General features: G+C 38.9%; 1 protein-coding gene across 5 annotated transcripts in view; it reads left to right on the top strand.

The window, feature by feature from the left end:
* The window catches only part of rcan3 (regulator of calcineurin 3), a 46307-nt gene that overhangs the window by 5642 nt on the left and 23307 nt on the right, over positions 1-17358 (top strand). The window contains exon 1 of one of the 5 annotated variants that reach the window (XM_005925678.3): positions 15422-15888. The exons of the other annotated variants lie outside the window; for them this stretch is intronic. Coding sequence (XP_005925740.1) covers positions 15802-15888 — 87 coding nt within the window. The 5' untranslated portion in view covers positions 15422-15801. Of the gene's footprint in view, positions 1-15421; positions 15889-17358 lie in introns of those variants that run through there. 5 annotated transcript variants of the gene reach the window in all.

Genomic DNA, 17358 nt, shown 5'->3' with positions numbered 1-17358 from the left:
ACACACACACACACACACACACACACACACACACACACACACACACACACACACACACACACATAAATATATATGAGGATAAAGAAAGACAACCCTTGTGCAGAGTGCCGCTGAACCATCGGGACTAAAGATAGTAGGGTGCAGGACTCGAAAAGTGTGAAGTAAAGTGAGTGTGAGTATGTGTGTTTATGTAATACACATACATACAGTGTGCATGCAAGTGTATAGTAGTGATATGTTTGTATGTATCAGACTGCAGTCTATTTTTGGCTGTCGGTCCCAAAGGGTGAACATGAGGGAGCGGGTACTTTGCAGGCTGAAGGTCAAACACGATGCAGTAAAGAGAGAGTGAGTGCCCCCGGCCCGCTACTCCTGCTGTGGCCTGGATATTATTCTGGTAACCCTACTGGAGTGATTCTGCGGCCTGGTGTGCTTGTTTTGCTTTTGTGTGTAACAGGGAAGAAAGCGGAAAACAATTTAAGATGACAACAGAAAGCATAATTTGGCTAAACAGAGCTGGTGATACATTCAAGTGTTTGAAAAGATGACAGTGTTTTCTTTTGCAGTGACAGGTTTTAGTCACTTTTAGACATTTTTAGACTTTAGTATCTACAGAAAGCTGAACACACACACACACACACCTTTTCTTAAATGCTAGTTTATGGTTGCTGCATTGGCTGTTGTTTTTTTGTGGCAACTTTGATGACTCTGAACCATTTATACTGGCACTTGAGTTGCACTACACACTCTGCAGTCTTGTCATGAACAACAGGTGTCACCACTCAGTAAACTTCCATTAATGAAGGAGTCCAACAAGGAAACAAAGTGATTAAGGAGGTTTTTTCAAAGAAAGTCTCATCTTTTCAAACTGTGTGTGTGTGTGTGTGTGTGTATACACTCATGCTTGTTTTCCTGTCTAATAGTAGACCATTTTATTGCATGTACAGCATTGTACATATAATACTGTCTTTTAATTTCTTTTTGTTTTAGGATGAGATATTTATTGAAACTAATGCAAACATAAATCCAAACACTGTATGTAAGGCAAAAACAGAGTTTTTACATTTCTATTAGAATCAGAGTCAGATATTTGATATGACCATCTTTATTCTACAGAACAGCCTGAACTCTCTTAGGCAAGCGCCTGTCATTTCTTTAAGTAATTTCTTTAAGTATTCTCCAGGCTTCCTGAAGGACATTCAAAGCTCTTCTTTAAATGTTTGCTGAATTTTGTTATGCTTTGTCAAGATGATCCCACGCTGCTTCAATAATCAGGTCTAAATTTGGATTTATCACTCAATAGGACCCGTTGCCACTGATTTTCAGTCCAGTTCTTGTGTATTTGCCATACCTCGTCCTTTTCTCCCCGTTTCTTTGCCATAAGAATGGCTTCTTCACACCCACCCTTCCACTGAGACCATTTCTCCATGAAGCTTCAGAGAACAACCAACACTAGCTGAATAAACTGAGGGAGCAGAGGGATCTATCAGGTTCTGTGTCAGGAAATGACTTTTAGATGCTGTTCATCTGCCGTAGATAGTTTTTATAGGGCTGTCATTAATTATTTTTTGCTCCACTTGTCCAATTTGCTCTGCTGAGATATGGCAAGTTTGCAGCTTAAAGCTGTTTGGGAATCAGCCTATTGGTGCAGAAATACAATTTTATGCTTATCAAACTTTGGCATTTTTTGTACATTTAAATAATGAAATTGAAACAAATTGTGTTTTTTATCACAGGCTGCTGAATAATACAATTAAAAATCGTCTCTTTACTAAGTTGTCTGTTGACATAGCATTGGTTTAGCCCTTGAGTTAGGGACTTGAAAATGGTCAGGGGCAAGGACTGGACTGAAAATGAATGAAAAAGTTTCAATTAATCAGTAATAAAACTTTTTAAACATTTAAAATTCAGGTGAGTATTTAGAAGAACGTGCCTACAAGTAGTTTGACGCTTTGCTTATGTTTATGCATATGCACTGCCCTAATGTCCACAGTGTAATATGGGCATATAAGTACAAGAAAAAAGAAAACAACAAGCTTAAAATTAGGCCGTATCTGTACTAAATCATTGTGCAAACTTCTGGCAGATTTCAACACTGCTCTGATCCTTAAAACAAAGTCTGCTGACCCGGTTTTAGTTTGAAAGCTTTGAGGTGTTGTTTTAAATCTGGATGAAAACATATTTGTGTGCATGTAAGCCCAGGACAAAAAAATCTTCAATCATCTGCTTTGTGGAATGACAAGGGATCCCTGTTCGCTTGTGCATAATGACAAATATGGAGCTAAATTAGAGTTTGAACACATGAATAGCATTAGGGGTTAAGAGGTTTGATTACAGTTGCATTAATTTGCCAGTAGATTTTCCCTTAGGCTCTTACATCGATGTGCTTGACTGATTAGAAAATATGAGCGAGAGAAAGTCTTCTGTAAGCCATCCTGTCTGTGAAGGGTTTACTGTGTCATCAGGAGATGTTGCTTTTACAAAAATTAAACAGAAAAAGAAATCTTTGGCTGCAAACCCTTTGTAATCACCAGCTCTATTGGAGATGAGAAAAGGTGATTAGTAATTATAATTTGATTACATATTTCCTAATCTAAGATTAACAGATTATCATTGCTAGTTTAGTGCCATAGCCATCAAATTTTTAATTTTACTTCTTTTATTTTAATATTTCACCTTCATGAATTTACTAAGACAATCACTTAAGCCCAAAATGCAAGTGAGAACAAATATATCCACTAATTAAATTGCATTGTTACGATCCACTGTGAGCTTGTTAAACTGTTTTATGGGCTAACCTGTAAAGGCTGCATGCAGAGATATTTTGTATTTTCTAATTAGTTAATTATTTTTTTTTGACTTTTTGACTTTAATTCTGTTTAGTTTAATTAGTTTCCAGAGCAGTGTTTCTGGTCTCAGTTTAGTTTTTATTGTGTGGAAATGTTTAGTTTAATTTTTCTTACTTTCAGCGATAGTTTCTTTCTTTGTAATTATTATTTTATGGCAGGCTTGTATCAGAGGCAAGATTTGTTTAAAAGCAGTACAGGTGTCACTTTAAAAACACAGAACATTTTAACTCACAGTCTTATAGACGACCAAAGTCTCAATAAACATGTTGATCAGTCTCTCATTAGGCAAATGTGAATAGAATTTTACCAGACTGACAAATATTAAAACAAAGATTATTACCTCTATATTTTTATTTTTAGTTTGTTTTCCAAGTTCACAAAATTGCTTCAGTTAGTTACATTTTTTTGTCAAAAGTTAGGGTTTTTTGTTGTTAATTTAATTTTTTTACAGCTAGTTTTAGTTTTTTTTGTCTCTAGTTAACTATAATGACCTCTTCTGTAACACTGTAAAATGCACTGAAACCTCTATACAAAGAAAAACACAGTTCCCTAAGCCCTTCTCAGACGTGGTTTTATTAAGATCTGTTTGATATTTACATGGATCAACTCCCTTTCTGCGTGAAATTAAATTTGCTGAACTGTTTTGTTAAACACTGGGGACTCATTTTCCCCTAATACCATTTAACAGTCAAATAGTTGTGAAATAATTTGAGTGTTGATTTGACAACAAAGGCGGTGACACCGTAATCAACTTTTTGATGAAGTCTTATGAAGGAGGCTTGAAAATGGTTGGTCTCAGTGGAGCCTTTATGATTAAGATGATACAGCTGTCTGCTGATGGTAATGGGTGTTTTAGCTCTACAAACCTAACTGCTTGTTGATAGTTGAGACACTCTTGGGTGTACAAAACTCTTTGTGAGAACTGGATGACCATTGGATGACCAAGCTATGGAAATAAATATTATTACTGAAGTTATTGCAGTTGAGATTTTGTCACAAGATATGATACCTACAGACAAATGTTTTGTTCTTCACCAATGTGGTCAAAATGGTCATTGCTACAGGCGGTTGCTTTGTAGTGCTAGTTTCTTTCACTGACTCCTTGTTAATTCTGAACACTTCTTTCTTTTTGCCCTTTTCCTTCCTAAAGATATCAAAGTGTCACGTCTGAGGAGTATCTCCTGTTTTTGTTCTTCTTTCTGTGGTCAAGAAAAAAACAGAGGTGACCACTGGAGTGTTTTAACAGCCCAGTATAAATGGAGGGATGAGAAACAGTGAAGAACAAAGGTGCAAAATGTTGTTGTTAGTATGATTATGAGTAACTTGGATATAACTGACAGCTCTCCTCATTCTCTTGCCTGTATGCTATCTATCTTCCTGTCATAATGCTCATGGATTCATCTAACCAGTTTAGCATTCCTCTCTTTTTGTTTTTCCCCAACTTCCTATTATACAACTTTGTTCTTCACAACTGCAGTGTCTTTGAAATCTTCCAGGCTTTTACAGAAGCTTGTTTTTGGACACTCTTTGTGCCGATCCTGCGGTCCTTCCAGATGTCCTGTCTGTTTGGTTTCTTCTCTCTCTGTCAGGCTTGGCACATGTCTTCGTGCGGATCTATTTCTGCCTTTGGGCCTTTCTTTCTCCTTCACTTCCACTACTCCAGGCTTTTCTCTCACAAGTTTGGGGAGGTGGATTGTTATGCCTAAGGGATCTGTGGGGTTGCTTTTCCTCACAAGATGGGGGCCGCAGATATTTTATGACTTTCGCTCTGTGTTACCATATGTCTGCTCCACTGACAGCATGTACTGTTTGATAAGATTTGATCTTTCATTCATTGAAGATTGGTGGACTTTGGAAGAACCTTCTCTTTATTTCCTTCCTGATGGCGAAGGTTTTGGTTCTCTACTAGATGAGACAAAACAAAAAGCAAGGTTTGCCATTTTTTAAAAATAAATAATACTTAGTACTAAATAATAATTATATCATAATTATAAATAATAATTATTTTCTCAGGACTATCCAGTGGCCTTGTAGATAAAAGAGACTGGAGTCAAAGTTTTAGTCAATTCATAATTAAACTGAAAATAAGCTAAAAAAAAAAAAAAGATATGGCACTGGTAGTTGTATGCTTACAATTACTCAATATTGAGATTTATTCATGAAAATGAAAAATGTGTTTGTACTTATGCAATATCTATTTTCTTACAGTAGTTACATCAGTTAATACAGTAAGAAATTTCTTTAAAAGCTGTTGCAAATGTGTTCAGTCTCAATCCTCACCATCCCGTGATAGTGGATATGGCAGTATGTATTGGGGGTGGTAAGTGGTCCGATCTGTTCCAATTTTTAATTAAGCCACTAAACACCAATGCTTCAGAGGGAAAAGTACTTTTAAATTTTTAAAAAAAATAAAGGAATCAGTTTCTGAGCATCAGGAGACCCTCTGTGTGCCAACCACATGCCTGATCGCATCATCAGAATTCCCTACACAGGTGAGTTGTTCAGCTCCTTCTTGTAGCTTCCTGGATTGCGGGTATGCAGCAGAGCTGGTGTTTGCAACATCCTGCAATTATGAAGTGCATCTGTGAAAAAAGTATGTTTGTTGGCTTTGCTGTGATGTTGCGCCTGCTGTAAAAGGGTCGATAGAGAGGAGCAGCAACACTCCCGAGTAAAAAGATTCCAACTGACCTGATCACTGCATTATTCACAAGTTAAAACTTGTGGTCCAAGATGCTGTAGAACACATTACAAAGTCGTTTTCACATTTTTGCTAACTCTCAAAGCTATAAAAGTTTCATGCTGGTCTTAGTAGGTCTTAGTAACTGGAACAGAGCCTCCTTATCTGTGTGGACACATTAACAGATGTGGTTAAGAGAGGGGATGCAGATGACATTCCCCAGGAAAGCAAAATAGTCCATCAAAGCAAACTGCAGCAGATATTAACTTATTATTTTTTAAATCATTTTAATGTTTTTGAAATTTAACATTATTTCATGTTAGAATTGAAGTAAATAGCAGAGCTGGGCATGTTGCATAAAGTAGAAGGGAGATTTAATGCTGACCTGTTAAAACATTTGTATCATTACGTTTGATTAGAAAACATGAGGCTGCAAACACATTTAATTCATTAAAAGTTTTTACAATATTGTGTAATGTTACAATATTCTTGTTAACACCGTGGTTGTATGTTTAAGTTCTAAATATGATTAGTTGACGCTTTTAATTGGACAAAATAAGTAACTTTTTGTGCTCATTACTTGTGGAAATTCTTTAACACTATCGTTTTATTCTTTTTTTCATTTAATCTTACTTGTTAGGTTTATATTTGAATTTGAGAGACAAGTGGTAAAATATCGTAATATCTCCAATGCCACATTAAAAATATCTTAGCACATAAATGTCATTCAGTTACCCTGCGATTTAATAAATCCCACAGCTAATCAAAGCCACTTACATAAATCTGTGATGTAATATTTCAAAAGCTCAAACATAAATATATCTACTTACATCCTTATATACCCTCATCATGGACTTGTTTTGCTGTTTTGTACACCGCCTCCCCCACACCTTCAAAAGAGCTTAGTGGAAATAATTTTTAGCTCTTTGATGTGCGATTATGACTGGTTTTATGTGTGGCTGCTTTGATGAAAATGATGGCTTTTCTTCCACACACGCATCTCGCCCCGCCCTCGCCTACTACACAAGGCTTGATTATGACACTCTAAGATTTACTGTGCTATGTAAGACATTGTGTTATTTGTTCTTAGTCATGCTCTTGCGATTCTATTTAAATCCAGATTATTTTGCGGTTCAATCAGTCTAAAAACAGAAATGTACTGTGGGTGATTTCAAGAATAGCAGTCTCAGTACAACAATAGAGTATGAGCGCCTTTTTAACTGATGCAGAGTATAAACGGACACTTATGAACGAGGAACAAAAGTAATCATGCAGTCCGTGAAATTGAACAAGGCGATTGCTTTTAGGCAAGAATGTGTCAAATTAACGAGCCGAAACAAACCCATAAATAAATAAGAAGTTTAGTAAAGCTGATAGTGAGACATAAATGAAAAGATGTTATAACATTATAATAATGGAAAGCATCCACTGTGTTGTATATCCAGGATGGTTACTTGTGCCTAGTTTTAAAGACTTTGTTTATATCCTCCATATTTTAGATTTTTTTACTTTTTCACTTGCTTGCATAACTTTTCATTGTCTTAATGTAACCACCAGCTCCCCTCTGAGTTTGCTTTTGAAGCATTATTGTTGGAGGAGAGTTGGAGCAAACGGCATTTAAAACGATTTCTGTATACAGAAAAGGATTATTGATGCTGTTGCTGATGTTTTGTCGTGGAGTATGTTTTTGTTTTGTTTCCTTTTGTTTTGGTCCCTTATTTAGCTTTGTGTGTCCATTTCTGTTCCCATCATTGTTCGTTCCCGCCCACGAGTGCTCTCTTTGCTATCATTGTCTACTTTTCACCGTCTCCATCATGCTGCCTATTGGCTTTACTGTGGCATTCTGTTGTACGCTTTTGAGCAGTTGTTGCTTTGATAATTATTTGGTTGTGTGAAATGGATCTTAAACTTAAGCATAAACATTTCCTACTTTATTTAAATTTAGTGTGCTCAGTCTACAATCTCATTGCACCAGTGCACCACTTGTGCCCATCTCAGCTGCCATTAGAATCCCATAGCTTTCAATTAGATCTGAAAGAATAGAACGCTCTTCCATCCTCTGGTGAACAGTCTTATGATTTCTTTCTTTCTCTTTGTTTGCTTGCCTTGGAAAATGATACCCATTTCTCAGAATACAATGTTTTCTTCAAAGCTTTGAAACTGCCTCGGGTCCCTCCCTGTTCTTTCTTCTTCTTCTTCTCCTTTGTTATGTTTCCTTTAGCAGCGTTGCTGCCTGCATATGGGTCAACGAGTCCGCCTAGCCCAATCCAAAGATTTGACCTGATTTCAAAGCAATCAGTGGAACCATCGGCACGTGTCACTCTGTGTTTCCTCCTCCTCTCGCTCTGTCTCTGTCCTCCCCACAGAGCTATACGGCAGCTCATCTCTCCAGCTCCTAAGCTGCTGGACGGGGTTAAAATGTTGAACAGCTGCTGGTGGCCCACCAGATGTGGGCTGTGGACCAAAAACATACTGTGCAGTCAGTTCTCATATTTGTTATGCAGTTTGCAAAAAGCTGTTTGTTTTTTTTAATTTCATTTCTTAACAAATTTGCACATTAGTGTGCTGCATTTCAATTCTAATAAAGAATGTATTTAATAAAACATGGTTAATAGATAACTATAAAAAGCTATTAAGTCGAACTATAAAACTAGGAATGACTGTGACCAGTTGACTAGACAAATAAATATTTGCTGCCCTTCCTTAGTCGGTTAAAATGATTATTTCTATTGTATTAATGTATAAAAGCAGGTAACTGTTGCGTCTAAGATGCTACAATACCACCATCCATAGCTACATGCCCAAAAGATGCTAAATGGGAAACAATTGAATGGGAAGTTGTTAACAAACAAGCTGATAATACTGATGACAGTCATGGTAACAATCATAGTTCTGCAGCACTCAATTCAGAAAATTGATATTTGTAGAGTGTCGGTGCAAAAATCTTGAGCAGTGATTTATTAAAACGTCTGCAAAAATACATGGAAATACAATATATAAGGAAAAAATAGAATTTGAACAATTCTAACGAGCTTCAACACCAATCGAACTCCTTTATCTAAGCTTTCTTGTAATTTCTTTAAGTAGTCTTCAGGAATAGTTCTCAGGGCTTCTTGAACAACATTCAGAGCTATTCTTTGGATGTTGGCTGCCGTTTGTAGTGTTCTCTGTCAAGATGATCCCGCACTGCTTCAATAATGTTGATGTCCGAGCTCTGGGAAGATCAATCCATTACTGATAGTGTTCCATCCATTGTGCGGTTTTCTATCCAGATATGCTTTTATTGTGGTGTGTTTGGGATCATTGTCAGGCTGTAAAATGAAGCCATTGCAAATCGGATTCTTCACATTTTTAAGGACACACTGTACACCATGCCAACACATGCCAAGTTTGGGGGTAATAGAGTAGGTCTTTGAGAATCAGCTTGTTAATGCAAAAATACTATTTTATGCTGGTAAAACTGTGTTATCTTAGCATTTTTCCATAGATTTACAGTTTAAAATGGTTATTTGCTAAGTCTGTTATGTGTAGACACAGCATTGATTAGGTTAGGTGAGTTGAGGTTGCAGATGCACAGCAATTGTGGTCAATTATGAAGGAGTTTAAATAGCATTCCATATGTAAAATGTAGAAGTGGATATGGATAAGAATGCCAGCTGAGCCTTCAGCTGATGTCGGCTAGCGCTGAGATCAGCTAATTTGCCAGGATTGCTGTTGCTTTGGTGTATCGTTATCTCACAGGTTAATGTTGGCACGGCTATTCTCCAGATAGGTACATTAGAGAATTTCAAGATGTCAAATGTGCTTTCAAATCTATGACCACTACATATTTAATGACAATACATTTTAAGGGGAAAAATGAATAATTTAAGAGTAACTTTCAAAAATGCTGATCTGTCAGCAGCTGTCATCAGATTTTGATTTATCTAGCTAAATCTTGATTGTAAGTACATGATATGAGCTTTTTTTACAGCTGAACCCTACCCAGGAGTGCAGTGCACATATTGAAATTCTGTTTGCATAGGTGCAGATTTCCCATGTTAACAGGCTCATTTCTGTTAATTAGGAGAAAATAGTTACAGTCAGATTTGACCTTTGGGAGTTGTGCCTATCACTGTTAATTAAAGTTTGATTGCCAGAAGTCATGTAAAACTCTCGTCTATCAGCATATTTCACATCTGAATGACTTCAGCAGCTTCATCATCCTCCCCTCAATTTTCTGAGCTCAATTGCAGAATTCAAACCACCAGATTAAAAAGAGAAAAAACGTTTGGGGCTTTGAAGCAGTGTTGATGGAGGCTACTTGTTTTCGTCATTTCTGTTGTGTGCTCATCTTCAGGTTTTGACACTGTACTTTGCACACAGCAGGACCTTGCTCTCTTTCACTCTGTTTCACTCAGCCCCTCACTACTTTTATTCCCTCTACACCAGCTCTGCCTCTCTGTGCTATTCTTTTCTCCCTCATGCTGTCTCACCTACACTCTGTAGATCTGTCTCTCTGCCCTGTAGACATTCTTTTATCCTCCCATCCCTCTGTCTCCCTCTGGCTCCCTGCGCCTGTACTTGGCTGCTTGCTATAAAAATAGCTTGGCCTAGATTACAGCAGCTGCATTGGCGCTGGCACTACAGTTGGTTTGGCTGGGCCAAGTGAGGTAGCCTGTTGTAATAAGAGGTTGGCAGTGAAGAGATGGAGTGCATGTGTGTATGTGTACATGTGTTTGTGTGTAAACATATACTAACGCGTGTCTTTGTGTTCATTTTTAATACACAGGCAATATACAGTATACTGTAGATTTGCATGCAGTTATTAGAGTTGTGCTTGTGCAGAGAAGCGTTTGGTTATATATGTGCATGTGCATGCATGTGTCCATACTATGAGCATGCGTGTATCAGCCCACCAATGGTGATCCACTGCCCTGACCTGTGCGCTTCCTCCCCCCCCGCCCCCCCCCCCCCCCCCCCCCCCCACTGCAGAGCTCCACTTCAGAATACAAATTGTGTTCGTCAGTGAGTCTGAGACAGTGTCTCATCCTTTGAGCATCTCTGCTGCCTCTCCGTCCACTCCTCTCCTCATCTCTTATGAAGTGCATTGTGCACATTAGAGAGAGCAATGGCTGGATTGCTATCCTATTGACTGCACTTTATGTGATAATTGCATGTATAACCGCTTATTGGTCATAAAGAAGCGAGGTTTAAGTGAAAGACAAAACACAGTAGGTTACCAGGGGTTTACATTTCCTAAATCTAACCGTGTTCTTGGCATGTATCTTTACACTTTATATTTAGACACTGTTCTGTCAATATCTGCCTACAAAAAGAGACAACAGTACTGCAGCTTTTACTGTGTCACTACTAAATTAGCTGCAGCTTAAGCAAACAGATTAAACTTGACAGAATATTTCTATTTTAGGAGATGTACTTTGGAGTTGCTGGTGGACATATTTTGTTACCTTGCCAACAGTCTTTAAGTGAAGCTAAATTTATAGACCGCTGCCAGAATCCACATATTAACCGTACAGATGTAAGAGTGGTATCGGTTTTCTCATCTTGGCCTCAGGAAGATTTTTGTATGACGTGGAATTTATGGAAGCATATACATACAGCGTACCTCAGTAAATTGAATCTATAAAACAGTGCTGACCATAACAGCATTGTTACTTATAGCTAACAATAGACCAGAACATCTTCAGTTCTGCTGTTAACCCTCTAAATTGCCAGCATTTGAAAGGAAAAAATGAAAAACGTAGTGTTCCTCAGGTTTTTTCTTTCAGATTTTTATATAAGCCTTTATATTTTCCTGCACAAAGTCTTGTTTGGGCTCTCTTCATCCTGTGAGATCTAACAGAGAGAATTGTGAATGAGGAGAGAAGAATTGAGAATGAGAAGGAGCAGAGCTGCAGAATGAGGCCAGAGAGGAAGAAAAGTGCTTCATCATCCGCGGCGATCCATCCTACTTATCAGCTGCGACAAAACAGATCAAAGGAAGCTGCGCTTCGGTAGCCGAAAACAACACATGCAGTGGTCTGTACGGTTTGTTGATGCCAGTGGCCACAGCAGCGCTCCGTTAACCTTGACCCACCCACGACATTCATGTGAACTAATTATTTAGCTCTGATTTTGCACCATTCCTTACTGCCTTTAGTCCTTATTTTTAATTTAACAGACCTAATTCTACTCATATGTGTTTCTGTACATTTTCTTCTTAAACATAAATTTTTGGACATACTTTTAAATCAAATACACATTATATATATATATATATATATATATATATATATATATATATATATATATATATATATATATATATATATATATATATATATATATATATGTCATCAACAAACCGTACAGACCACTGCATGTGTTGTTTTCGGCTACCGAAGCGCAGCTTCCTTTGATCTGTTTTGTCGCAGCTGATAATATATATATAATGGATGTTGGGTATCGAAGAATCCATAGGTCCAGGATGACGACCTATGGATTCTTCGATACCCAATACAGACGGACAAAATGGTGGTGGCTAACCAACCGGACATAGTGGTGGTAGACAAACAGAAGAAGACGGCCGTAGTGATCGATGTAGCGGTTCCCAATGACAGCAATATCAGGAAGAAGGAACACGAGAAGCTGGAGAAATACCAAGGGCTCAGAGAAGAGCTCGAGAGGATGTGGAGGGTGAAGGTAACGGTGGTCCCCGTGGTAATCGGAGCACTAGGTGCGGTGACTCCCAAGCTAGGCGAGTGGCTCCAGCAGATCCCGGGAATAACATCGGAGATCTCTGTCCAGAAGAGCGCAGTCCTGGGAACAGCTAAGATACTGCGCAGGACCCTCAAGCTCCCAGGCCTCTGGTAGAGGACCCGAGCTTGAAGGATAAACCGCCCGCAGGGGCGTGCTGGGTGTTTTATTATATATATATATATATATATATTATACGTATACTACACACATAAAGACATTGCAGCTTGTGGGGATAGGTTAATTGGACAATCCAAATTGCCACTAGGTGTGAATGTGAGTGTGAATGGTTGTCTGTCCCTGTCTGTTAGACTGGCGACCTGTCCAGGGTGTACCCGCCTCTCGCCCTATAACAGCTGGGATAGGCTCCAGCGCCCCCGCGACCCTGAAAAGGATAAGCGGAAGCGAATGGATGGATGGATGGATTTACCATATTTATATTTATATATATATATATATATATATATTAATAATATATATACTTATATATGTAAATAATACAACACCATATATATATAATATATTACAACCTATATATAATATATAATATAATATATAATATTTATATATATATATATATATAATTAAATGTTAGCAATATTATATATTATAATATAGTATTAATATATATATATATATATATATATATATATTAATAAGTATATCTTAATATATATATTGCTAACATTGTTCATATTATTAATAATCTGAACTTCTGGCCAAAGCTAAAGGGGGAGCCTGCGGTGGTACCTGAAATGTAATGTGTTATCATTTCAATGTGTCAGATCCCCTTTTTTATCTGTCGTCCTCAGTGCATCATTGTAAATATAACCATCTATTCATTTGTTTCTGCTTGTCCAGTTTGGGCAGTAAGTAACTGTGGTTCAGCTAGAAGATCCTGGGTTTGAATCTAAGGCTTGGCTGGGAGCCTGTCTCTGCAGAAATGTGGTTGTGGTTGTACTCCAGCTTCCTCCTACAGAACAAAGATGTGCATGGATATACAGAAGTAGCCCCAGACTCACATGCAGGTTGGTTATCACCAGCATGTGTGCTACATGCTGTAAGTGGTAAATTTGCAGTGCCACATGGTCTAATATACTGTTTTACAGTATGTTACAATATTCCAGAAGTAATAATTGATTAGTTCCAGGAAGAAAGGACCTAATCTCTGTTTATCTGTAAACATTTGCTTTGCTGATGTTTCTGTTAACAAGAAGTGAAACTTACTTTTTTTCCAGCTTTGACCCAAAGCTTTGTAAATAGGGGAAAGTGAAAAGAGAATTTTCCAAGAGGGCATAAATAAATGATCACAACCTCTGGCAAACTTAGACTACATTAAATTCAAGTAAACAGACCTGATTCAAAAGAAAAGACGACATATGCGTGCTGCTTTATCACTCCTCTGCGTGTGATTAATGAGCTGTGGGAGTGCTTTTGATGTAACATCTAAACCTGTCAGGTATCATCACCAGCGCTGCCTGCTCGTGCTGCCATGACTTGAAAGACTAAAACAGTTTCAATCTCAACAGATGAAGCAGCTGACAGTGCTTTTCAGACAAGGTCAACATGTTACTGTGTCTGATATGTTGTGTTTTGTGGCTTTTACAGGGGATTTTTTCCAGACCGAGTGACTGACACTGTCTGCTGGAGGAATGTCACAGTCATCCATAAATATCTTTCTCATGTTCTCCGTCTGCTCAGTGTGGACAATGCCTGACACACACAGACAGAAATAGCCTTCACGGCCCAGAGCCTTAATATTAATGGCTTATAGGGACTTTGTTGTCTCGGCTGGTTAGACAATTATTATTATGAAATGGAGTGCTGGAGAGACAGATGATCTGAGTGATGGAAAGAAGACAAGGTGCGTTAGCATTTTACGCAATGGCATAATGTCTGTGGAATCTGGAAAATGATTGGTCTTCAAGTGGAATGGAAACTCAGTCTATCAGTATAATCAAGGAGCTGTGGCAGCATCACCAGCTTCATCAGCTGCTTTATTGTGAGTCATAAAGAGCCACAGTACCACTAAAGTACAAACCAGTAACTGAAAAGTTCTTAAAAAGTTTTCGAGGCATAAAAATACTGACAAAATAAGGTATATCTATTAACAGCATGCAGACAGACATCGGCATGATGGGCTTTTAGGCTTGTTGTTTGTCTGTATATTCCTATTCTCATGAAGTCACAGACCATGTCAGCTGAAGGCAGCAAACAACTGACATCTGTGGTTATGCAATTGTGGCTTGAGAAGGCAAAAAATAAAGCAGCGGATGCCTTCAGCGGAAAACATATTTTTCATTCACAGTGCTGATGGTAAGCCAGTAATCAGAGTGTATGTAATGTGCTGTGTTGGGCAGAAAAACTACACAAACACAGCTTGTATAGGATTGACTTTAACAGTTGATTTCACAAGGATTGTATTCATAACAGTGACAGCACATGTTAACTCATTCACTGCCAATGGCTGGCAGTGAATGAGTTAATAGACACCAATGTACCAGAAATATAAGGTGCAAACATTATAGCAGAACTGCTAATTTACATCTGTAGTCCCGGAGCAGGTCGCATAAGAACTTTATAATAAACAAAGACATGTAGCTGTGAGCCTTGTGTAACTTGATACTGCTAGAAATCATGCTGGACTAAAACGGATGCTGTGGATTAAGAGAATATTCAGCAGAAAGTCCAAACCATACACCTCCACGCTCCAGTATACTGACTATAACCTTGTGATCTGAGATGTACTGAATTAACTTGATGTCTATTTCTGGAAAGGTAATGTTGAATCAGCTCCTCGCTTTTATTGTAAGATGATATTTTGTCTTATCTCCTCTCTGACTCCCTGAAGAAGTGAACCGTAACGGTACAGTTGAGGATCTCTCATGCTACACTTGAACTGGTGCTTATACAGCTTCTGCTCTCATTGTCCACCCCATATTTGTTGTCAGTATATCACAAAGACATCAGGTGTAAACACGACTTTCTTCTTAATGAATGGGTTGTTCTGTGTGACTCTGATGCTGGTGTTGTTTGACGTAAACATGGATTGATTTTTTTTTTTTTTCAAAGATGGTTGTGACACATTTTTCTCCCTCAACCCCGCGAACACAAAAGACAATTGTAATAAAAATAAAATGCAACAAAAGCGGAATAAACCGGCCGGTGAATTCTGCAGTGCGCCCTGCGTGGTTCGTCAAGCTCTACAGTGGCGTAAAACAAGACGAACGTGAGGATGGTAATGACGTCAATGTGGAGCCAGGAGCGGGGAGGGCAGGAGCCAGAGAGAGAGAGAGAGAGACGGAGAGAGTTTGTGCAGTTGCTGCAGCATCACTCACAGCAGCGCGTAAGTGCAGCGAGGAGTCCAGCCTCGACTCACGCAGCCGATTAAAAAAGAAACCATCCAGAACAGTCCGCCGGACTTAACCGCAGCTTCCTGGAGAAAAAAGCGACAGATATCTGCGTTTTCTGCGCCCTGCTAGAGTGGAAGAGAAAGACTTTTACTCATTTTTTTAAAAACCCAAAACACGCAAGGGAATGCCATCGATAAATATGAAACTGGAGATGGTGACCATCATCGCCTGCGAAGTAGATATTGAGGTGTTTACATCAGATAAAATGCAGGTACGGTTCACCCATAAAAAAATGCACGTTGAAATGAAGCCTGCTTTTTGCGGTGTGGTTGTGCAGCAGTTTGCTCGAGGCGACTGCATGCTGCCCCTGTAGAAGCGCATGAATGTCTTGGGTGACGTTGAATGCAGCCCTTCCTCAGACGAGGATTTTTATCAATGGGAGCCGCATCTCGGGGAGACGCACGCCCCGCGCCGCGCGTGCACGCCGCAGTGATTGACGCTGAATGAATTGCAAAAATTGCTGAAAAATGCACGAATGTTTTTTTAAGGAATCATTGTGTATGCGTCAGTGTGTGTGTGTCAGGCTTCAGATAGACGGCAATTATAAGATGAGGCTCGCAAGGCGATATTGGAATGGGGTGTGATGAAGTGGATTGTCCATGCAAGACACATGTATGGAAATAAGCGAGGCGATGTTTAGACGCAGTGGCGAACAGGCTGTCTTGTACCCCCCCCCCCTCCTGTTTTATCTCTGGCCTTACAGCAGCATTGCAGGTACATCAGGTTAAACGTGATGCCGGAAAAAAAAATTAAATTAAAAAAAACTCGGCGGACATGAATAAACATGCAGTGGCATAAAAAAATCCTGGTATAAGTGATTGAAATTGATGCCCCAGGAAATGATAATGGAAGGGGGGGGGCTAATAGTTACAATTAGATTTGCCTTTGAGTACATTTACATCACTGTAAATTCAGTATTGCACCCCCTATGGCAGTTTTTTTCTAAAAGCCCTCAGAACTGGGGTGGGCAATTTATTTTCCCAAGGGCCCACGTGAAACACTGGTGGAGGTATGCACCAATACTCTAATAGAGAGATATAATTAATACTAAGCTGAAGTCAGTTCTGCTCAGTTCTGTTGTGGTGTGGCACTCCATAACAGCTCCAGTTTCTCAGTTGGGCCCTTAGGGAAAATCAGCTGCCCACCCCTGCCTTGGGACACATCAGATACAGGTATTTGATAAACTGTCGGTCAGGAAAGCAGTTGCAATCAGATGAGTTCAAAATGAGCTTCAGGACCCCACCTTTGGCACCACAACATGCCAAGTTTGAGGCTTAAAAGGCTATGCAGATGGTCGGCCAAAGCTTGGCTCACCCGCTAAACCCTTTGGAAATTCCATGTCAGAATATATTCCCTCACCTGCTGCCTGCATGTCTGCTTGTCTGATCTGACTCATCACCAAAAATGACTGAAATACGAAAAGGGTGAAGGAATTCAAAATAAAGTAGCAGTATAAGGGGCTGTAGTGCAGTCTGGAGGTATAAGGACTTATCTGGCCTACAAACTCCAAATAATCCCTCTGTGGTTCTCACACTTAAGTGCTGTTGTGCTCTGGTGATATAGGCTAATTTTCTACCCTACAGAAGCTCAAATCTCAGTCACCACACCCAGCTTATAGACCATTAATTTTTTTTATTCATTCATTTATTTATTAGCAGTTTAATGTTTATCACTAACCTTC

The sequence above is a fragment of the Haplochromis burtoni genome, unplaced genomic scaffold (assembly GCF_018398535.1).
Source record: "Haplochromis burtoni strain Fernald_Lab_line unplaced genomic scaffold, NCSU_Asbu1 Contig_86, whole genome shotgun sequence".
Lineage (NCBI taxonomy): Eukaryota > Metazoa > Chordata > Actinopteri > Cichliformes > Cichlidae > Haplochromis > Haplochromis burtoni.
This window is presented reverse-complemented; position numbering and strand designations above follow the sequence as displayed.